The 19,164-nt window shown below is 42.9% G+C and overlaps 1 protein-coding gene across 1 annotated transcript in view; it reads left to right on the top strand.

Annotated features, from left to right (window-relative positions):
* Positions 1–19,164, top strand: part of gramd1a (GRAM domain containing 1A) — a 58,065-nt gene that overhangs the window by 25,147 nt on the left and 13,754 nt on the right. Inside the window, exons 3-13 of the mRNA XM_056285661.1 lie at positions 546–566; positions 940–1,024; positions 1,790–1,893; positions 2,103–2,198; positions 2,615–2,695; positions 2,953–3,071; positions 7,017–7,320; positions 8,299–8,452; positions 10,215–10,361; positions 11,974–12,095; positions 17,216–17,358. Of these exons, the coding sequence (XP_056141636.1) occupies positions 546–566; positions 940–1,024; positions 1,790–1,893; positions 2,103–2,198; positions 2,615–2,695; positions 2,953–3,071; positions 7,017–7,320; positions 8,299–8,452; positions 10,215–10,361; positions 11,974–12,095; positions 17,216–17,358 (1,376 nt within the window). The remainder of the gene's footprint in view (positions 1–545; positions 567–939; positions 1,025–1,789; positions 1,894–2,102; positions 2,199–2,614; positions 2,696–2,952; positions 3,072–7,016; positions 7,321–8,298; positions 8,453–10,214; positions 10,362–11,973; positions 12,096–17,215; positions 17,359–19,164) is intronic.

The raw sequence follows: 19,164 nt of genomic DNA, 5'->3' as shown, positions 1-19,164 counted from the left end.
GAAGACACATTGCATGCATTCAGACCCATATTTAGACCTGTCCACTCATGATCAGATCACTCAGAACATATTTAAATGCCCGCTCAGAACAGGACCCAAGTCAAACAAAATGGGCCTAGCCTGTTGAGTGGTCTGTCAGGGTCACGTGTGAATATATTCAAATTGGCAGTCCCCAGCAGTAGCCTATATGCTAACTGCTGTAACTGTTCCAGCAGAGATCCACAACGCTGCCTCTTCGGACAATTTTAAAAGACTATTGAAAACCTACCTTTTTACTAAGGCCTGTGGTCTGTAGTCTTTTGATCTTTGTTGTAATCTTTTTTTTTTCTTCTCCTTTTGGTGTTCCTATCTAGTGTAAAGCATCCTTGGGTTCCTTGAAAGGCGCTATACAAAACCAAGTTTTTGTTGAGTTCCCATACCTGAAGAAAGTGTTTGTTTCAGAAGTAACAATTATGAGTGAATTACTTAGTTGTTCAAAGCCATGTTTTGTGCTAGAAAGCATTGGGGACTGTTCATCACTGAAAATGCTGTTCTTTTTCTTGCAGAAAATGCAGAGCTGGTACAGTGTAAGTATACATTTAAGAACTCTTCATCAGGCGTTTCCACTCCAGGGCTCTTTATTTTGCTGATGGTAGACCATTCCTACACAAGAGTGTGAAACCACTTGACAATGACATGGGAACAATTGGTGCTGAAAAGCTGGGCTCTTTTTTCTAACCACCCTGCTGTTTTTTTCCCCCCTTAACCAAGACTGAAAATCAGCCTTTGCACAGGATTTTCCTTTTTAGTTTCAAAGTTAAGCCCCATTGAATTCTCCTTCCTTTCATTCATTTAGGCTAACCAAATTTCCCAGCCTAGCATAAAAGGCTAAAGGCTTTGCCCCGGGCAACTCAGCAGCTTGCATTAAGGGTCTTCCTCACTTTTCCTATCCCCTTTCAGGTTCTCAGTCCTACATACAAACAGCGGAACGAGGACTTTCGTAAACTCTTCAAGAAGCTGCCTGATACAGAACGCCTCATTGTCGGTGGGTGACACGGCTGTGATCATTGCACTTTTGTTCTTCAGCAAACACGTGAGGTGAAAATGCTGCTCATTGGTTAACAACACAGCAGTTCTTTTGAGTTATTTAATTCTAAGAATTGTTACATGACCTTTTTGGAAGGAAAAGTGTTTTCCAATGTTTAGATTTTTAAGGAACTGGTGCATCAGTAGCCTGAAGTTTAGGGAAGTGGTCTTGTGATGGGAAAGTTCATTTCCCAGAATTTTTACTACGTGTCCTACTTACATGGAGTCAGACAAACTCGTGGCTCATGCCTTTTTTATATCCTCGTGCAGTGTTAATGTACATTGACGGGTGTACATCTTGGCTAAGCTCCATTGCTGGATGTCTACCGCGATCATTATCAGCTCATTTCCAAAGAAGGGAAATACGCGTCCCAAGTTAATCATCAATACTTCTTACTTGTTATTCTATCATTAACCATTTTTCTTAACCAATGTTTTCACAAGTACACATGAAATCCTAAAAAAAGGATTTAGTTTGCTCTCAGTCTCAATCCTGTGAGACTTGTGGTCCGGCCTGATCGTGGAAGTTCGTAGGAAGTTTGATCTAATCGCATTTCTTTGTTTACAGTGGAATTAGCAGCTTTATAAATGTTTGAATCATAACGTTTACTTTAGTTAGACCAGCCATCCGTCTTTGATGAAGTTTTAAGGTTTGTTTCACGCACATACAGCGCGGGGCTTTATGTGCGTCGCTGTCTCAGCTACCCTGTGTTGCTTCCCCCAGACTACTCATGTGCGCTGCAGAAAGATATCTTGCTCCAAGGCCGTCTCTACCTGTCAGAGAACTGGCTCTGCTTCTACAGCAACATTTTCCGCTGGGAGACCACTGTGAGTTGTGCACACAAACACACACGCACACTCAAACCACACTCAAGCCCGTGTGCGTGTAATCAGGCCCGATAGACATCTCGCCATCAGCCATAGTATATGTATTTGTCTTGGTGCACTCAATTGCTGGGCAGTTTAGATATGCCTGAGCACTTTCTACTGTTGAGATAAGGACGCACACAAGCCTGCACTCGTTGAATCTGTTCCAGATCACCATCCTACTGAAAGACGTTACTTCGCTGACCAAGGAGAAGACTGCCAAGCTCATCCCCAATGCCATCCAGATCAGCACTGACCATGACAAGGTCAGTTACTGGCGGCGAATCAGCTCTCTGCCCCTCCATGTTGTGTATTGGGAGGGTGTCGTATCATATTTTCTAAGTTGAAAGTTTATCTGACATCACAGCGAAAAGGGGGTGATTTCATAGAAAATTATATCTTTGTTGGGATATTTACAGGGCAGATGAAGACTGTTGATGCCTTTGGGAATCTTTTTTTTTTTAATCTGTTAAGCTGTGTTGTGAGTGTGTAACTTTGGAAGTTGGGTCTGTTTTGCTTGCGAAACATTATGAAATGAGCTGAGTCCTCTTGATCTTGGATACTGCGACAAAGAGAGAGGACAAGCATCTGTCAAATTAACTGACACATTTTCTTTTCCTTTCTTCTTGTCTGCCATCTCCCTTCCTTCCTTCCTTCCTCCTGACGGTATTTGCCATCTCAGCACTTTTTCACGTCTTTTGGAGCGAGGGATCGCAGCTACATGATGATTTTCCGTTTGTGGCAGAATGCGCTGATGGACAAGGTACCACCTCCTCTCCTTCCCCCTTGCTCCTGATCCTGTTGCCTCGTGACAGGGACAATAGCGTACATTTCAGAGTAGCAAACCATATGAAGAGGCGGGGGGGGTGATTTGCTGATTCGTCAAGTGAATAAATCCCAAGTAAAGTATCATTGGTAACATTCATGTGCGCATGCTGACACAGATGTTATAAGAACTTTGCATTTTTGAACATTTTTGTGAATTCAGTAGTAAACAAATGTTTCGTGCTTGTCCCGGAGCCTCTTTCCCCCAGGGAGCTATGGAACATCGTCCACCAGTGTTACGGCACTGAGCTGGGCCTCACTAGTGAAGACGATGACTACGTCTCACCCAATGCCGAGCACGTGAACGGCCTACTGTAAGTGGGTACACGCACCCATACAAATAGCCAAATGTTGTCCATGTTATACTTGTGACTTTTGATGGGATACGAAATCACACCAGATATTTGTTAGGCTTGGGCGGTATACCGAAAATACCGTATACCGGGGTATTAAATTGACACGGCAGTATGATTTTCCCATACCGCCACGCCCAATTTTTCATTTAAGCGAGCATGCTCATTCCACTTGCGCATCTCTGCGATAGTTGGATCAGCGAAACGTGTAATAGAGTAGCCTACCGGTGTTCCCGCCCCCTACCAAATGCTTCATTAATTTAGCAAAGTCTGCCATTTATTCACATAATACTGGTTTATCTGGTTTCAAATGTTCAATTGGTAGAAAATCAACGGATGAACTATGATAAATTCGTAAGACTATGAACTGCTTTTTTTTTTGGGAGGGGAAAAAAAGTCGAGGGTAACTGACAAATCTAGTCGGGAAACAGAATGACTCTCGCATACGCGCACTTAGATTCCCGCGCTGTGCCTCACGTGAGGTGTTGTTCACAACTTTTGAGAGACAGAATTGAAGCAACAAGATGGAGAGCTGTAGCAATTTGGTTGCTAAAAAAATGTGAAGGCTCCTGTATGGTAGTATTTTGGTTTTGAGCCAGATGACAAGGGGGGAGCCAAAATATGTCGACATAGCTACATATTGACTTCGTCAGAAATAAGTCACCGCAAAGGAGGGGAACACCTCAAATCTCCCATCTCACTTACGCAATCACCACCCAGCCAAATCAGCGGAGTTGAGTAGGAGTAGGCCTGCGCCACCCACACCATCTTCATCTATTCCTGCTGTGACAATGCAACAAACGATTGTGGGTGCTTTTTGAAGGTCCACAAAATATTAAAAAAAACAGTGCACGATGGAGAGATTGCATGGATGCAGTGACATGCTACTTGGCAAAAGAAATGGTGTCGTTCCACACAGTGGAAAAGAAGTTGTTCATTAACCTGGTCAATACACTGGATAAGCAGTACGAACTTCCAGGCAGGAAATATTTTTCACGGACAGTCATCCCAGAGATGTAGTCATGTACGAATAGAAGTGAAAACGTTGATCCAGGGGGCGGTATACTATGTGCTAACAACTGACTCATGGTCAAGTATCAACATGACCTCATTTATGTCATTGACTGTACACATAATTACCCCCTGACTGGAAGATGGAGTCGCAGTGTCTTCAGACAGCTTTCCTGCTGGAGAACCACACCGCCGATGCGCTCCATGATGCTTTGGAAGACTGGCAACTTGACACCCAAATGCTCTCATGCATTACAACAGATTATGCTGCGAATATCCACACTGCCATCACCAGTAATCTGAAATGGCCATGACTAAATTGTTTCGGTCATAATTTGAACATCGCCGTGTCCAATAGCCTCCGGGACGAACGACAGCGAACGGATCGAGCACTGGGAGTCTGCCATGCAGTTATCGGCAGTTTCGCTCATAGCTGGCAGAAGAAACGGGACCTCAGGAAAGCTCAAGCCGAAATTGGTCTCCCGGAGCATGCCCTTGTCACGGTAAATATCTTGGTTGATATATAGTTGCCTACGTTCATGAATGAGCATTTTAGTGCCGTTGTTGAGACAGCTCTGGCGCTGAAAAGACAGCTCCATGGTGTTGATCTATCAGTCATTAATAACAGATTAACAAACATGTCACTAATATAGCTTCAGGAATGGCTCATTTAGAGCATGCACAGCATGACTGAGTAGCCTATTTCCTCAGATGGAGTCAGGCTGTCGCAAATAATAAATGGTTAGATTTAAGTTGGATCACTCTGTAGCCTATATATTTTTTATTATTATTTTCTCCACTTTGATTGTGTGATTTAGATGTGTAGAATATTAGAGCATATATTGAATATTGATTTCACGTATTCTTATTCAGGATTGCGCCACCCACTGGGGTTCAAAGCAGAAGATGATCGGGCACATCTTGGAGCAAGCACAGGCCATACGACAGGTCCTTGCGGATGATCGACGGGCTCAGCCGTCACTTACCTGGCAAGACGTACATGTGCTCGAGTCCATCAACAGTGCCCTCCAGCCTGTCAGTGCCTTCACTGATTATCTATCAGGTGGAGAATATGTTACAGTGTCCTGACTGTCCTCGCTTCTGCCGATGCTTCAACACCTCGAAAACGATGTATTGGTGGAGTCACAGGAAGACACCGAACTGACAGCTGCACTGAAAACCGGAATTCTGACCAAGTTGAAGGCCAAATATGAAAATGACCTCAAAGAATCGATGTACATTGCCACTCTTCTAGATCCTTGCTACCGCGGAGATCACGATGAAGCTTTGGCTGAGACAAAAGGGAAAGTTGAAAAACAAATGATCAACCTTGGCCGACAGGCACCTAGTCTGGCGGTGACCATCAGGGAGGAAGAGGAGGAGGAACTGGAGCCACAACCAAAAAAGAACATAAGTTTGGAAAGTCTTCTGGAGGGGAAAAGGGCTTCAACAACATCCGCCGCTTCCATTGAGGAGCGAGCCGCGGCAGAGCTCTCTGCTTATCTACAGGGGCCAGTGGTCGACGGAGAGGAGGAGCGGTTAATTTGGTGGAGAGCCAATACCTCAAGTTACCCCCTGATGGCCAGAGTGGCACTGAATTATCTCTGCATTTGTGCCACAAGCACACCATCGGAGCACGTATTTAGTACGGCAGGCAGTGTCGTCACTCCCCGGCGCTCACTGCTTAAACCCCACAAGGTGGACATGCTGGACATTCTAGCAAAAAGCAGCTAGAATGCACTGTATGTGAGTGTTGCGTTACATTTTTCTAATTTTGTGCTTACGTTTTGACTGTTCTGTTCAGGCCTACACACGCAATATTTTTGTTTTTAAAAAAAGAATGTTTCAATGTTAAAATATAAATATTTATGAAAAACAATTAGACCTATTGTGATATATGTTAGAATTCGGCTTTTCATTTGTAATTTACTGTTGCCATTGCTACGATGTTTAGGGGTACACACTTTATTTTGACCGTTGCCACTGTGTTGAATAATAAAAGCTCCAGAACGAAAGTTTCCGTGTTTGACACCCACTTCTTAAGGTCATCTTGACTTTGACTGTTTTTCTTTGTTATTATATCCACAATAAATTAACTTTTGGTTGGTAAGGTAAAGTAAGTGTTTTAGCGCAGTGCTGCCACCGTGCAGTAACACGTGTTCACAGAACGCAAACGCTTTTTATGACCTTATTTATATACCTTATTATTAATACGGTATACCCCATACTGTGGTGTAGTGTAAGGTCGGTATGACGGTGTGAAAATATGGATACCGCCCAAGTGTAATAGTTGTACCATAGACCACAGCTGTCTCCTTAATATATGGAATGTCTGTGTGTGTGTGTGTGTGTGTGTGTGTGTGTGTGTGTGTGTGTGTGTGTGTGTGTGTGTGTTTAAGTATGTGAATATATATTGGATAAAAGTACATGTCATGAGTGTAAAATTCACCTTTAATGTTTGTGTAGTGAGTTTGACACACTAGTCATGCATCAGAGTAAAGATGTCCATATTGAAGTAGATATGTCAAAGGACATGACATTTGTGTAAGTGTTGATGTGACTGTATACCTGCAAGCAGACTTACTGAACACCCATGACATATGTCTTCATTTTGCTGTGTGTAATATATGCCAGATTGTTGTTTATAAGGTTAAATCAGTCTTTATGGATTGTGTCTGTGTGTGTGTGTAAGATGGAGAGAGAGAGTAAAGCATGCCAAATGGCAGACTTGCATTAGATTACTGTTGTTTTTAGTCTGGATAGAATATATACCTCTTTAAATACTGTTGGCAGTTAAATTAAATGCTACCTGTCTAAACAATTAAATATGCTGTAAATTCTTTCATAACAATCTCTCTCTAATTCTTCCTCCCTTGCAATCTTTCTCCCTCTCAGGCCAGGAGATGAGTCGGTCTCAGTCACAGATCTGTTGGATCTGAGCTCGGCATCCATTCCCTCTGTGGGCAGCTCCCCTCCCGCCCAAGTGCCCTGCAGCCCGGCTAGCCATCCCTCAGCCACCAGCCTCGGGGGCTCTTCTCCTCTGTCCTCTATCTCCTGTCCTCCCATAGAGGTCCCTTCCTTGTCAGGCCGCAGATCCAGCTCCGACCCTCTGGAACCTAGCCTTCCCAGCTCCCAAAGTTCATTGCCCTTCAACACACAAATCAATGCCTCTGCTCCAATTTCTGCTGCTGTCTCCTTTGTGAGTGTTCCATTGCCTGTCTGTCTACACAAACATATATAAAACTGCAAAACTCACACACACAAACACGTCATATAAAGTAAGATATATTTAGTTCTTCTAGCTGCCTCTATGTCAAGCTATTTTTGCTCTAACAGCTTGTATAGTTTTTGTTGTGTAGTCTTGAAGGGTTAGTTTGCCTTTTTTGTGTGTGCATCATTTGATATCGCATGGACAAAAACTTTACTGATCTCTTAAGTGTTGAGAAATGTAACACTTTGCTGGATCTTCTTTCTGGGCTCCAACACAATCCAATGGTCAATCCAATGGTCGTTGGTCAGTTGTTTAAGCCTTCAGGGGCACCTACAGGATTTAATCTTAGGGTATGCACAGAAACCTTACCACGCATGTGCGTGCACACACATCAAGAGAGAGCTGAGAGAGAAATGCCACTTAATGAATAATTAATGAATAATGAAATCTGGCCTACCTATTTGAAGTTTACTGTCCTCTTCCCAGTTGCAAAGTGTTCTAAATAGAAATATAATGGATGAAGATTTGTTTTGACTGTGCTGTGATTATTTTGCCCTCAAAAAGGAGGTATGTTATGTCCTTTGAAGGTTTAAACTCATTGGAGCCCAGAGAGGAGATTCAGCATGGTTGTAAGTTTCTCAACACTGAAGCGATCAGTGATGTTTTTGTCGACGTATGCTCAACAACATTCCTGACTTCAAAATAAATCATCCTAACCTTTAAGTTGGATATGGGCAAATCTACTGCAAGCCATTCCATATTGAATGAAAGAAGTTGTCTGTTGACTGGAAATTGATTTCATGTCAGCTGGCATGGCTGCAGTAGCACGTCTTCTCGGGGCAAGTCAACAGGCGATCAGTTTGTCTCAGGCCCTCACCCCATAAGTCACATGGTGGTGAGCGGGATGTCCTTAACAACCTAAGTAACCATTCTTTTGTGCATCTTTGTTCCCTCTTGCTGTTTAAGAATTTTGAAGAGGGTGGGGACAGCCTATCAGAGCCAACCAGTCATATGCTGCCTCCTCCGGCCACCAGTCTGGGAAACTTGTCCTCGCTGGACATCACAAATGATGATGAATTACCAACAGACCCCAGCAACTCCTCAGACACACAGGAAGAGAGTGAGTGTCATTTAACTAAAGTTCATCAGATTACTAAATAGGGTGACTAGATGTTTCCTCAAAAACAGAAACTGTGCAAGAATATGAAGTGTTGGTGGGATCAGTACCACTGTCTGTTAGTTTTCTCACTCAAAACTGCAGTGAATTGTAACATTAAAATACTTAACAGTTTTCTCCATGACACTAGCCATGGCACTGTGGGCAAGTAAGATACTCTTTACTCCTGGTTATCAAACTTCATTTCTGTGCACAGGACCTAAGAAAGTGTCTAATGTCTAGTATCTAATTAACAAAAGGAAGATAAAGAGTCTGTACAAAATACCGCACAGCAAGATTTTCAGGATATTTCCATTTTGAGTTTAATTTCCTCAGAGCTGAGTAATCTGAGAGCAAATTAACCACTAAACCCTGACATAAAAGCATTTATCTTGGCTAATCCCCGTATACGTCCCATCCTGATCTGACCAAGCAAGACTCCTGTGGAGGACACGTTTCTGTACGATCCTCCACCCGTCCTGCTTCCAGCGTCAAGCATTGCTGTGAAATCCCTTGGATTTCCCCCTTCTTTTGTCTTTTTAAAAGTGATTAATATTAATATTGTATAAGTTGAGCCGGAAGGCAAAGCTCTCAATTTACCAGCCAATCTTCATTCCAACCCTCACCTATGGTCATGAGCTTTGGGTAGTGACCGAAAGCGTGAGATCACGAATACAAGCGGCTGAAATGAGTTTCCTCTGTAGGGTGTCTGGGCTCAGCCTTAGAGATATGGTGAAGAGCTCGGACATCCAGAGGGAGCTTGGAGTAGAGCCGCTGCTCCTTCGCATCAAAAGGAGCCAGTTGAGATGGTTTGGGCATCTGATCAGGATGCCCCCTGGGCGCCTTCCTTTGGAGGTTTACCGGGCACGGCCAACTGGGAGGAGACCCTGGGGTAGACCCAGAACTCACTGGAGGGACTACATGTCCAATCTGGCCTGAGAATGCCTTGGGATCCCCCAGGAGGAGCTGGAGGGCATTGCTGGGGAGAGGGACATCTGGAGTGTCCTACTTAGCTTGCTGCCACCGCGACCCGACCACGGAGAAGTGGGTGAAGATGAGATGAGATGAGATGAGATAATATAGTATGAAATTGAATGATTATGTGATTGCAAAGTATCCATCATTTCCTCTGTGACCTGCGCTGACCTTCAGTATCTGTCATTTCACTGTGACCTAGACCACTACTGTGGGGCAGGTATGGAAATTAAAATTACCCAGAAAGCACTACTGCGGAAACATGGTATCTATTGAGGATGTGGTACTCAGTGTATGACACACAGGTGGCTCAGGACAGTTTTGTTGAGACTCGCTCCTTTGGATGTGTGAGCTCAAGGTTGACTGAAGTTTGAACATTGTTAAATTCTGATAGTCGTTGTAATTTTGTCCTGTCACATGTTTAACTGCAGCTATCAGGTAAGACGACAAACATGATGAATAGAGCTGTTGTTCCCAATTTTATCTGTTAAACAAGTGATCTGTATACCCCAGAAGATCACCTGTGAGCAGTATGGTGGAACTTCCTGAATGATTACATTCTCAGTAATCACACAGTTACAAAGAAGTTACCCTCAAAACTCACAATGTCAGCATCCTTTCACACGATATCAGTTTTTCAGTGTGTCAACATCCCTTCACACGGTATCGGTTTTTCAGTGATAACCGATCTTTTTTCTCTCTCTCTCTCCCCCCCCCCCCCCCCCGCCTTGATTTCGTGGCGGTCTGTTAGGCGAGGTGGAGTCGTTCTGTGCTGACTTGAGTGGGCGGCTGCATATCAACAAGGCGTTGCGCATGAGCGTGGACAAGCTGTACGACCTGCTCTTCTCTGCTGACACACAATTCATCCAGCACCTCTTCTCCCAGCGCCACTTCACTGGTACTTAACACACACAAATGTATTATACACACACGCACGCACACACACACACAGACAGATTGTCACATACCCTCGCCTTTGCACATCAGTGGCACTCTGTTATAAGTTCCTTGAATTTCTTGTCACTTACTTTTGAATGAATTGGAGGAAAAGCATGTCATATCAGCTGCTAGTTTGATTCCTCTACGATCTTATTGTGTTGTATTTTGTCCAATGTACAGCAGACATTAGGTTTCATGTTTATTTCTGTGTTGTGCAAGCAGTGATGAGAGAGATGGCCAGATTCTCTGACTTTTTTCCCTCCTGAACCCACCAATCATGTCAGCTCCTTTTTAGTTCCATGTTTCACACTTTGCTGCTCTCAGGCGTGCTGTCACGGCAGCCAGTCCCGCTAATAAAGGAAGAAGCAGTGATTATCAGTATGTCAGGCGCTGTGTGTGCGCCCACCCCCCTCCCGTCTGTAGGTCACCGTACTGGGCCTTTAATGAGCCCGCTACTCTGTTTACAGCGTGTTAACTTCCCTCCGGAATGCCTCAATTCCTTTTTCGCAGACTTTCAGAGTAATGTGTCCTAAAGCAGTGGTTCTCAACCTTTTTGGGGTCCTGGACCCCCTGCGTATTTTTGATCCACCCTGAGGGCCCCTCCACCTGATCTTGGGGGAGGGGGGTTGCAATTTGATAGAAACAGTAGAAACTGCATTTTAAATTGCATTATAGCATTTATTCACTCTTTGGGGCAAAAATAAGAGCTTTCAGTTGTAACTTAGATATAACAGAACAGAATTCTTATCCAGTAACTTTCAGATATATGTAACAAAACAGAATATGTATTCAGTAACTTTCAGATATATGTAACAACAGAATTTTTATGCAGTAACTTTTAACAATGCAAACGGGAGCGAGATCTCTTATTAAAATACAATAAATTACACTTGTGAAACAGATGTAATTAGAGAAAAAAGTCCTGTTACCCTTTATAGTTTAGGTAGATAAAGGTCTCAGTCACATTTGAGTAAAATAATCCTATTTCTATAAATGTCATAGGATCTTTTTTTTAAAGATATTTTATTTTCACGGACCCCTTGCAATTACACCACGGACCACTAGGGGCCCGCGGACCCCCGGTTGAGAAACACTGTCCTAAAGCATAAGTGACAACAAACTGCCAACTTCTTTTTCGTTTTGTAGCGATGGAGGCGAAGCTGGGGAGGTCACTTGGACGGTTGCCTCCCCAATTGGAGCCTCTGCCAGCTTGGGGTTTTTTGTGGAACTCTAATTGGGGCATTTCTTTCATTCTTTTTTTATGAAGGAGTGTGGGGTGGCCCTATCTTTCTCTCACACTCTCTCGCACTCGTCTCACCCCTTTTTCACTTTTCCTTTTGGTTTCTATCTTGAGCTTTACTTTTTCTTTTTGCTCTCTGTCTGTCTCTCTTGAACCTTGTCTCTTGGTCTTTGTGTCATTTATTCCCTTTCCATTTGTCTGTTTTCTTTGTCTCTGCCTTCTTTCTTTGTTTTTTTCCTTTCTCTCTCTCTCTCTCTCTCTCTCTCTCTCTCTCTCTCTCTCTCTCTCTCTCTCTCTCTCTCTCTCTCTCTCTCTCTCCTCTCTCTCACAGACTTGTCGGTGGGTGAGTGGCGGCAGGACAGCAGCAGTGGGAATACCAGCCGTGTGTTGAGCTACACTATTGCCATCAATAACCCGCTGGGTCCCAAGACTGCTCCCGTGGTGGAGACGCAGGTCAGACGCATGCCTTCGCTCAGTTTGACAGCCAAGTCTTCTACCAGTGAATAAAGCGACATTAGATCAAGGGCTCCTAAGCCTAGACAAAAGGGCAGTGTTTTCCAGTGTAGGTTTTATACAAGTGATGTTTGGACATACATGTAGGTTTGGTGGTGCAACCTCCTTGTTTCTGCCCTAGTCATCACTATTTAAATTAATTTCTCTGCAGAAATCAGCCAAATGCCTAAAATGAACATGTAAATGTTGTGTATGATTTTAAAAAGGAGAAGTTAAATTTGTTGTAAAGGACTATATTTCAGCAATTTGTTGCTGATATCCAGCAAGTGGAAAGATTTGGTGCATATTCTGGCAAAATGGTTGCTAGAATGAAATTACATTTGCTATTGACATGGTTCAATATCTTCATTTCCTTACAGAACATTAATATTAGAACGGCTATGTTGGATACTTGATTCTGATTTGTCGATTGAAATGTTCTGAGGTTGGTTATTTCTGAACAGTGGACTTTGTGTCGAGCTGCCTCCTCATCACCCTTCCTGTTTCATTCTAAATTCATGTTTCATGAAGCCTTTGTAGGCTAATCTTGTCCCGTAAAAATAGTTCAGTCAAAATAATTTTAGATGATTATTTTCTTTTAATTTATTGACTTCTTTCGTGGGGTAAAATGCATATATTAAGCAACATACTTTACTCTGAAGTGGCCATCTATTGAAAAATAATGACCTTTGCTGCATCAGCAGGTTCTTTACCTCCGCGGTGGTCATCATTTTTCAGCGGAAGACTACCTTTTTGTGGATTATCCCTTACTTAGAGTATAGAATAGTTTGTAGGGCTGCACGGTATCTCTTCAGCATCGTCGTCGCGATGTACGCATGTGCAGTAGTCACATCGCAGGACGTGCGATGTGAAGTAAGGCAGATTAACTCATGCTACTTTTTTGCTGCTTGATAGAAAAGGAAAACCCACACGTTCTCATTTTCCTTGACAGTCTACAAGAGAAGTCTGTCTAGTATCACATGATTTGCTCCGATTTAAGAGTTCTTGGACACAGTTTGTTGTTAGTGCATGACATGCAGGCTATGCACGCACAGCGACCCACCAATCACAATCATTCTTGATCAGTTTATCAGACAACCAAAGCAGGACCCGCTAGTCATCGACCACAACCTGATAGGGTTCCCATGCGTCCTGGAAAATCTTGTGTTGTCCTGGAAAATTATTTCAACATTCTTCTATTTTCCTTTAGCTTAGCGTTAACTACGAGGCGTTCTATCAGAGCTCCCCAAAACGAATATTTCCCATATTTCTCACCTGCTCCGATCTCTCACACGCACAGAAGCCCACATTGAGCTCCCAGTTCTCGAGTCGTCATGCGCTCCATTTGGTCTTCTTGTCACATTGTGAGCGTAGCTTATTAAACTAAAGACGGCACGTAGCCTACGGCTTGCCAAGCCTCTGTGACCGAATTTGATTGACAAAGAAAACAGGAAATATGAGCTACTTCGCATTTGAGGTGAATTATCCAGGAAAGGCGAAGGATTTCAGCAAGCCCCTAGCTACTGTATGCAAGCGATGCAACAGACCAAGTTCAAGTCTGTGAGTTTTCACCATCCCTACGTGCTAGCTTGTTTTGCCTGCAGAGGTTGAAGTTTTGTGTTCAACTCTGGCTAGGAGCAGTGGTTTCAGACGTGTGTTGGGCATTGTTGAGAGAGTTGGATGATAATGAATGGGAAGCCAGGGTCAAAACAACGAATGGGAGCCCAGCTGTATGTGAGTCAAACACCGGCTAAATACTGGCTAACGGTAATGTTTTACTTTGCTAGCGCCATCTCTTCAAACGCAGTGCTGTGTTGTTAAGGTTGAATGGGGCTAAAGTGTGGTGTGATAAACTGATAAGAAGAGTCAGGGGCAGTTAATAGGGATGTGAAAAAATATGTTGACGAAACGACCGACTTTCGACATGTTCTCCGTGTCGACAGTAAAAGTAATAATCAGAAATCGTTTTTATTATAAGAGCTTTTCTTCTGAAATGTTGACCAGACGTTCAAATGATGTCTGTTGTGGGCTTGACAGGCCTCAAGGCAGCAGCGATCTACCTTGTAAAATTTCCGGAGTATTCCATGACTGTATACCTGGCGAACATTTAGTCTACCTTGCTGGCTGGCTGTCTAAATTGCCCCCAGATTGATTTGTAAATGAAACAAAACAACAGAAAACAAAAACCTGCGTTGCTCACATCCCTAGCTAGTTAATAATCCCAGAAACGCCCTCTAACTTTGACTCGTACATTTAGGTATGTAAAGTTGAGTCTAGATTTGTCAGTAGGCAAAATTGTAGGCTACTATTTGTGTTAATGGTGTTCAGGCAGCAGTGGTTTAATGTAATTCATAAGAATAAAGGTATTCAGGTTATAAATTAATAATAATGATAATGATACATTATTTACATAGCACTTGCCAAGCATAGAGCACAAAGGGCTTTCCAAAAGAAACAAAATAAGATACAATGATGGAATACTATAAAAAATAAAAATATAACAACAATATTAAAACAAGGCAAGAAATTGAAAACAAAATACCAGTAAGAGGAGATAGTAGCAAAAGTATTGACAAAACATAAAAGGTATGCCCATAAACTGAAATATTGTCCTCTTGTCCTCTAATTACAGGAGTGAGTGACAGAATGTCAAGACAGTGCAAGTTCAAAAATGACTGGAGAGAAGACCCCCAGTTCAGGGACTGGCTAGAGGAAGTATCAGGAGATGAGCATAGGACATATTGCAAGATTTGCAGCAAGTCTTTTGATGTTGGTAATATGGGCATCTCAGCACTCAAGAGTCTTACACAAGTTACAAAAGTCAAGAGTCTTACACAAGGGCAAAGCCATGTCAAAGTTGCTGGACAATTAAGCAGTGAGAGAAGAATAACACATTTCATGAGGGTGACACCTTCAAAAGACACAGGGGAAGGAAGTAGCTGTCCAGCAAACCAAGAGCCACAAACAGCCACTGTACGTAAGGAAAGTGGCTGTCATGGAAGCACAGCATTACAAATGTCCAGCACAAGTGAACAGGGAAAAAGCTCAGGAGCACAAGACAGCTCAGCTCACTGATCATCTTCTTCTTCTTCTTATTGTTTTATTTTATTTTATTTTAGTAAGGCAGGTGCCAGATACTATTGCTGGCTGTTTATTTTGTACTTGGCCCAATTTTTATATTTTAGAGAAAGAGACGGGAGAGAAAGTAGGGGAAAAGAGAAGGCTGAGGTGAGAGTTGCCCAGACCACCATGTAAGTTGGTTATTATACTAATAAAGTGAAGTGCTGCACATCTGCAGGTATGTTTGCATTATGATCAATTTGTCATAATTTCTAAGCATGTAAGAGATGATCTCATAGATAAGTTATAGCCATACACTGCATGTCTTTTAAATCAGACTTCCAGAGAGGAACGCATTAGTGTATGGCGCGATCCCTGTCTGTTATACCAGCTAGATCATCACTGAAAATGTCCTGGAAAATGATCTCTAGAAAAGAGTGGGAACCCTCACTGAAAATGAGTGATGAACAGGAGAAAAACGCCAAAAAGCAAGATCTGGTTGAAAGACGAAAAGCAACGTCAGTTGTATGTTATCTTTAAGACCAGGTGGGGTTTTTTTTCTCTTCTTCTCTCATTTATTTTTATTTTTATTTTGGTGACGTGCAGGCTACATATTGTGACTTTTGGACCGTATGTATTTTGTAGCATTTATTTCCAACCCGTATAAGGATGTGCGTTTGTCTGATGTTGATCCTTCTCTTCCTGCTGTGTGCCACGTGTGCACTGAAGTTTTCAGTTGTCACGGTAGGACAACTGTGATCCTCAGTTTGGGGATCTCTAAAGCTCCTATTACCACTGGGACTACTATGGATTTCACCTTTCACGTCGGATCTAGTTCTTCCCTCAGCCCTTGGTATTTCTCTAGCTTCTCGTGCTCTTTCTTCCTGATGTTGCCGTCACTCAGGCTTGCTACGTTGATCACTACTGCTGTCTTGTGTTCCTTGTCAACCACCACAATGTCTGGTTGGTTAGCCAGCAGCTGTTTGTCCGTCTGGAACTTGATCCCACAGGATTTTAGCTCTGCCATTCTCAATCACATTTGGCGGTGTCTCCCATTTGGACTTGGGGACTTCCAGCAGCTGGATAGCTCATTAGGTAAGAACGCTGGAGATTGGGGGTTCAAACCCTGGTTTGGGATGAGTATCATGTAAGAGTCTGCGGCTTAGACTAATAATGCTATACAAGCCAACTACCTCAGACATGAGTGAAAGTAACACAAATAGAATTATACCGGTTCGGACGTCGCCCGGGTTAACAAGGTCTGCATCAAGGCACCGTTGCCTCACAGCAAGAAAGTCCTGGGTTCGAACCTCTTGGCCATCCCAGGTACTTTCTGAGTGGAGTTTGTATGTTCTCCCCGTGTCTGCGTGGGTTTCCTCCGGGTGCTCTGACTTCCTCCCACCATCAAAAAGACATGTATGTTAGGGTTAATACTCCTGCCTGCACCGCTGACCAAGGCAATGGAAAGAAGAACTGGAGTTGGTCCCCGGGTGCTGCAGCTGGGTTAAATGCAGAAGACAAATTTCCTTGTAAGAATACAATTCATTGTAAGGTACAATGACAAAAGAAATTGGCTCTCTTTTATTTATATACACACATTTTTATCTGTGATTATATATCACAGAAAAAAATAGTATTGCAGTGTGAGTTTTTTCCAGTATCATGCAGTCCTAATTATTTATTTTTAATTTTTGGACTCTTGTATTCTTATAGGATACTATAGTGACCTTGATGTGCAGTAAAACTTGTACCACAGCAGTTTAGCTATTGTTAGGCAGTATAAATAGCTAATCCCGCTGTGGGAGAAATATTCTAGGTGATACAGCACACAGTACAAAACACCTTGGGACCTAGGCTCACATCAACAAAGCCGAGTATATCTGTGACAATACAGACAGAGTAAATCCTATAGCAACATTAAGAGGATAGTGAATTTAATTGGTGGGAATTAAGTAAACCATTTTTGATGTTCTGTTTTTGCTTTGCACATGCTTCATGTTGACTTTTCACTCTGCTTTCAGACGCTCTACAAGAGCAGTGCACGAGGTGAGTGCTACGTGGTGGACTCGGAGGTCATCACATCAGGCATTCCCTACCAGGACTACTTCTACACTGTCCACAGATACTGCCTCACCTCCATCAACAAGCACAAGAGCCGGCTCAGGTAGGGTTTCATCTGGCAGTGTGTAGCCTAGGCTGGTGGGGTTTTCCCCCGACAATTTGAAGATGACTCTAGGTTTCAAAACCACACTAAGCCAGGTGGGTCAAGAGCATAGAAATGCTGATGCTGGGGACAAAAGATCACTGTTAATGCTTTGAAAGCGTCACTCTCCACTGAGGATGATTCATTTCCAATAAGAAACTCTGTTACTAATACATTTTCCATCACAGTCACATTGTGTTGTTGAATGTGTTAGATTCATTCTACATATCAGTTGATAATGCAGGCATAAACTAAATCAAATCTCTTTTTCCCAGTTTTCCCAATGATGAAAACACAACCCCTAATCAGAAAAGTTTAGGATGGTTTGTTAAATTAAAATTAAAACCGAAAACAGTGATTTATAAATTATCTTTGACCTGTATTAAATTGAAGACAACAGCACATTATTTAATGTTTTACCTCGTGAGTTTTTTTTTTTTTAATTAAACACTTGTTTCAATTTTGATTCTTGCAACATATTTCAAAAAGAGTTCGGACAGTGAAGCATTTACCACTTTGTAATGCTGCCGTTTCTTTTCACAACTCTTAAAGGATGTTTAGGGGCTGAAGACACCCAAGTGATGAAGCATTTCATGTGTAATTTTGTCCCATTCTTCCTGCAAACACATCTTAAGGTGTGCTACAGTACGGGGTCTTCATTGTCGCATTTCTTGTTTCAAAATGCGCCACACATTCTGTATTGGGGGGACAGCTCAGGGCTGCAGACCAGCCAGTCGTCCAGCACCCACACCCTCTTCTTCCACAGCCATGCCTTTATAATGTGTGCAGAATATGGTTTTGCATTGTCTTGTTGAAATATACATGGGCGTCCTTGAAAAAGATGTCATGAAGGTAGCATATCCATCCATTCCATCCATTATCCAAACCACTTGTCCTGCTCTCAGGGTCGCAAGGGAGTATATGTTGCTCCAAAATCTCTGTTCCTCTCAGCATGAATGGTACCATCACAGAAGTTTGTTACCTTTGCCAAGGGCACTGACACAACCCCATACCATGATAGACTCTGGCTTTGAGACTAGTTGCCGGTAACTGTCAGGATGATCCTTTTCTTCTTTAGTCCGGAGCACACGCCGTCCATTTCATCCAAAAACCTGAAATACGGATTTGTCTGACCACAATACACATTTTCACTGTGTGGTAGTCTATCCCAGATGCCTCCAAGCCCAGAGAAGTCACAACGCTTCTGGACACGGTTAACATAAGGCTTCCTTTAGGCACAGTAAAGTTTTAACTGGCATTTGTGGATGTAACTACATATTGTTGTGCTTGACAAAGGTTTGCCAAAGTAATCCTGAGCCCGTGTGGTTATATCGTGATGAATGATGGTTCTTGATGCGGTGTCATCTGAAGGCTCGGCGAGCACGGCTTTTCAGCTTAGGCTTGCGCCGTTGCCCTTTACGCACTGAAATTCCTCCAGATTCCTTGAATCTTTTAATTATGTTTGCACTGTAGAGGGTGAAATATCCAAATCCCTTCCTATTGTTCTTTGAGGAACTACTACTACTACTACGACTACCACCACTACTACTACTACTACTACAACAACTACTACTACTACTACGACTACTACTTTTGGCTGCTCGCGTTAGGGGTCGCCGCAGTGGATCATTCGTTTCCCATCTCTTCCTGTCTTCTGCATCTTCCTCTGCTGCTTTATGATCCGCATATTTGATTTGGCAAAGATTTTACGCCGGATGCCCTCCCTGACATATCCCTCCCCATTTATCCAGGCTTGGGACTGGCACG

This window comes from Lampris incognitus, chromosome 9 (genome assembly GCF_029633865.1).
Source record: "Lampris incognitus isolate fLamInc1 chromosome 9, fLamInc1.hap2, whole genome shotgun sequence".
NCBI classification, from domain to species: Eukaryota; Metazoa; Chordata; class Actinopteri; order Lampriformes; family Lampridae; genus Lampris; species Lampris incognitus.
The sequence above is the reverse complement of the archived record's forward strand: the minus strand, read 5'-3'. Positions and strand labels throughout refer to the sequence as shown.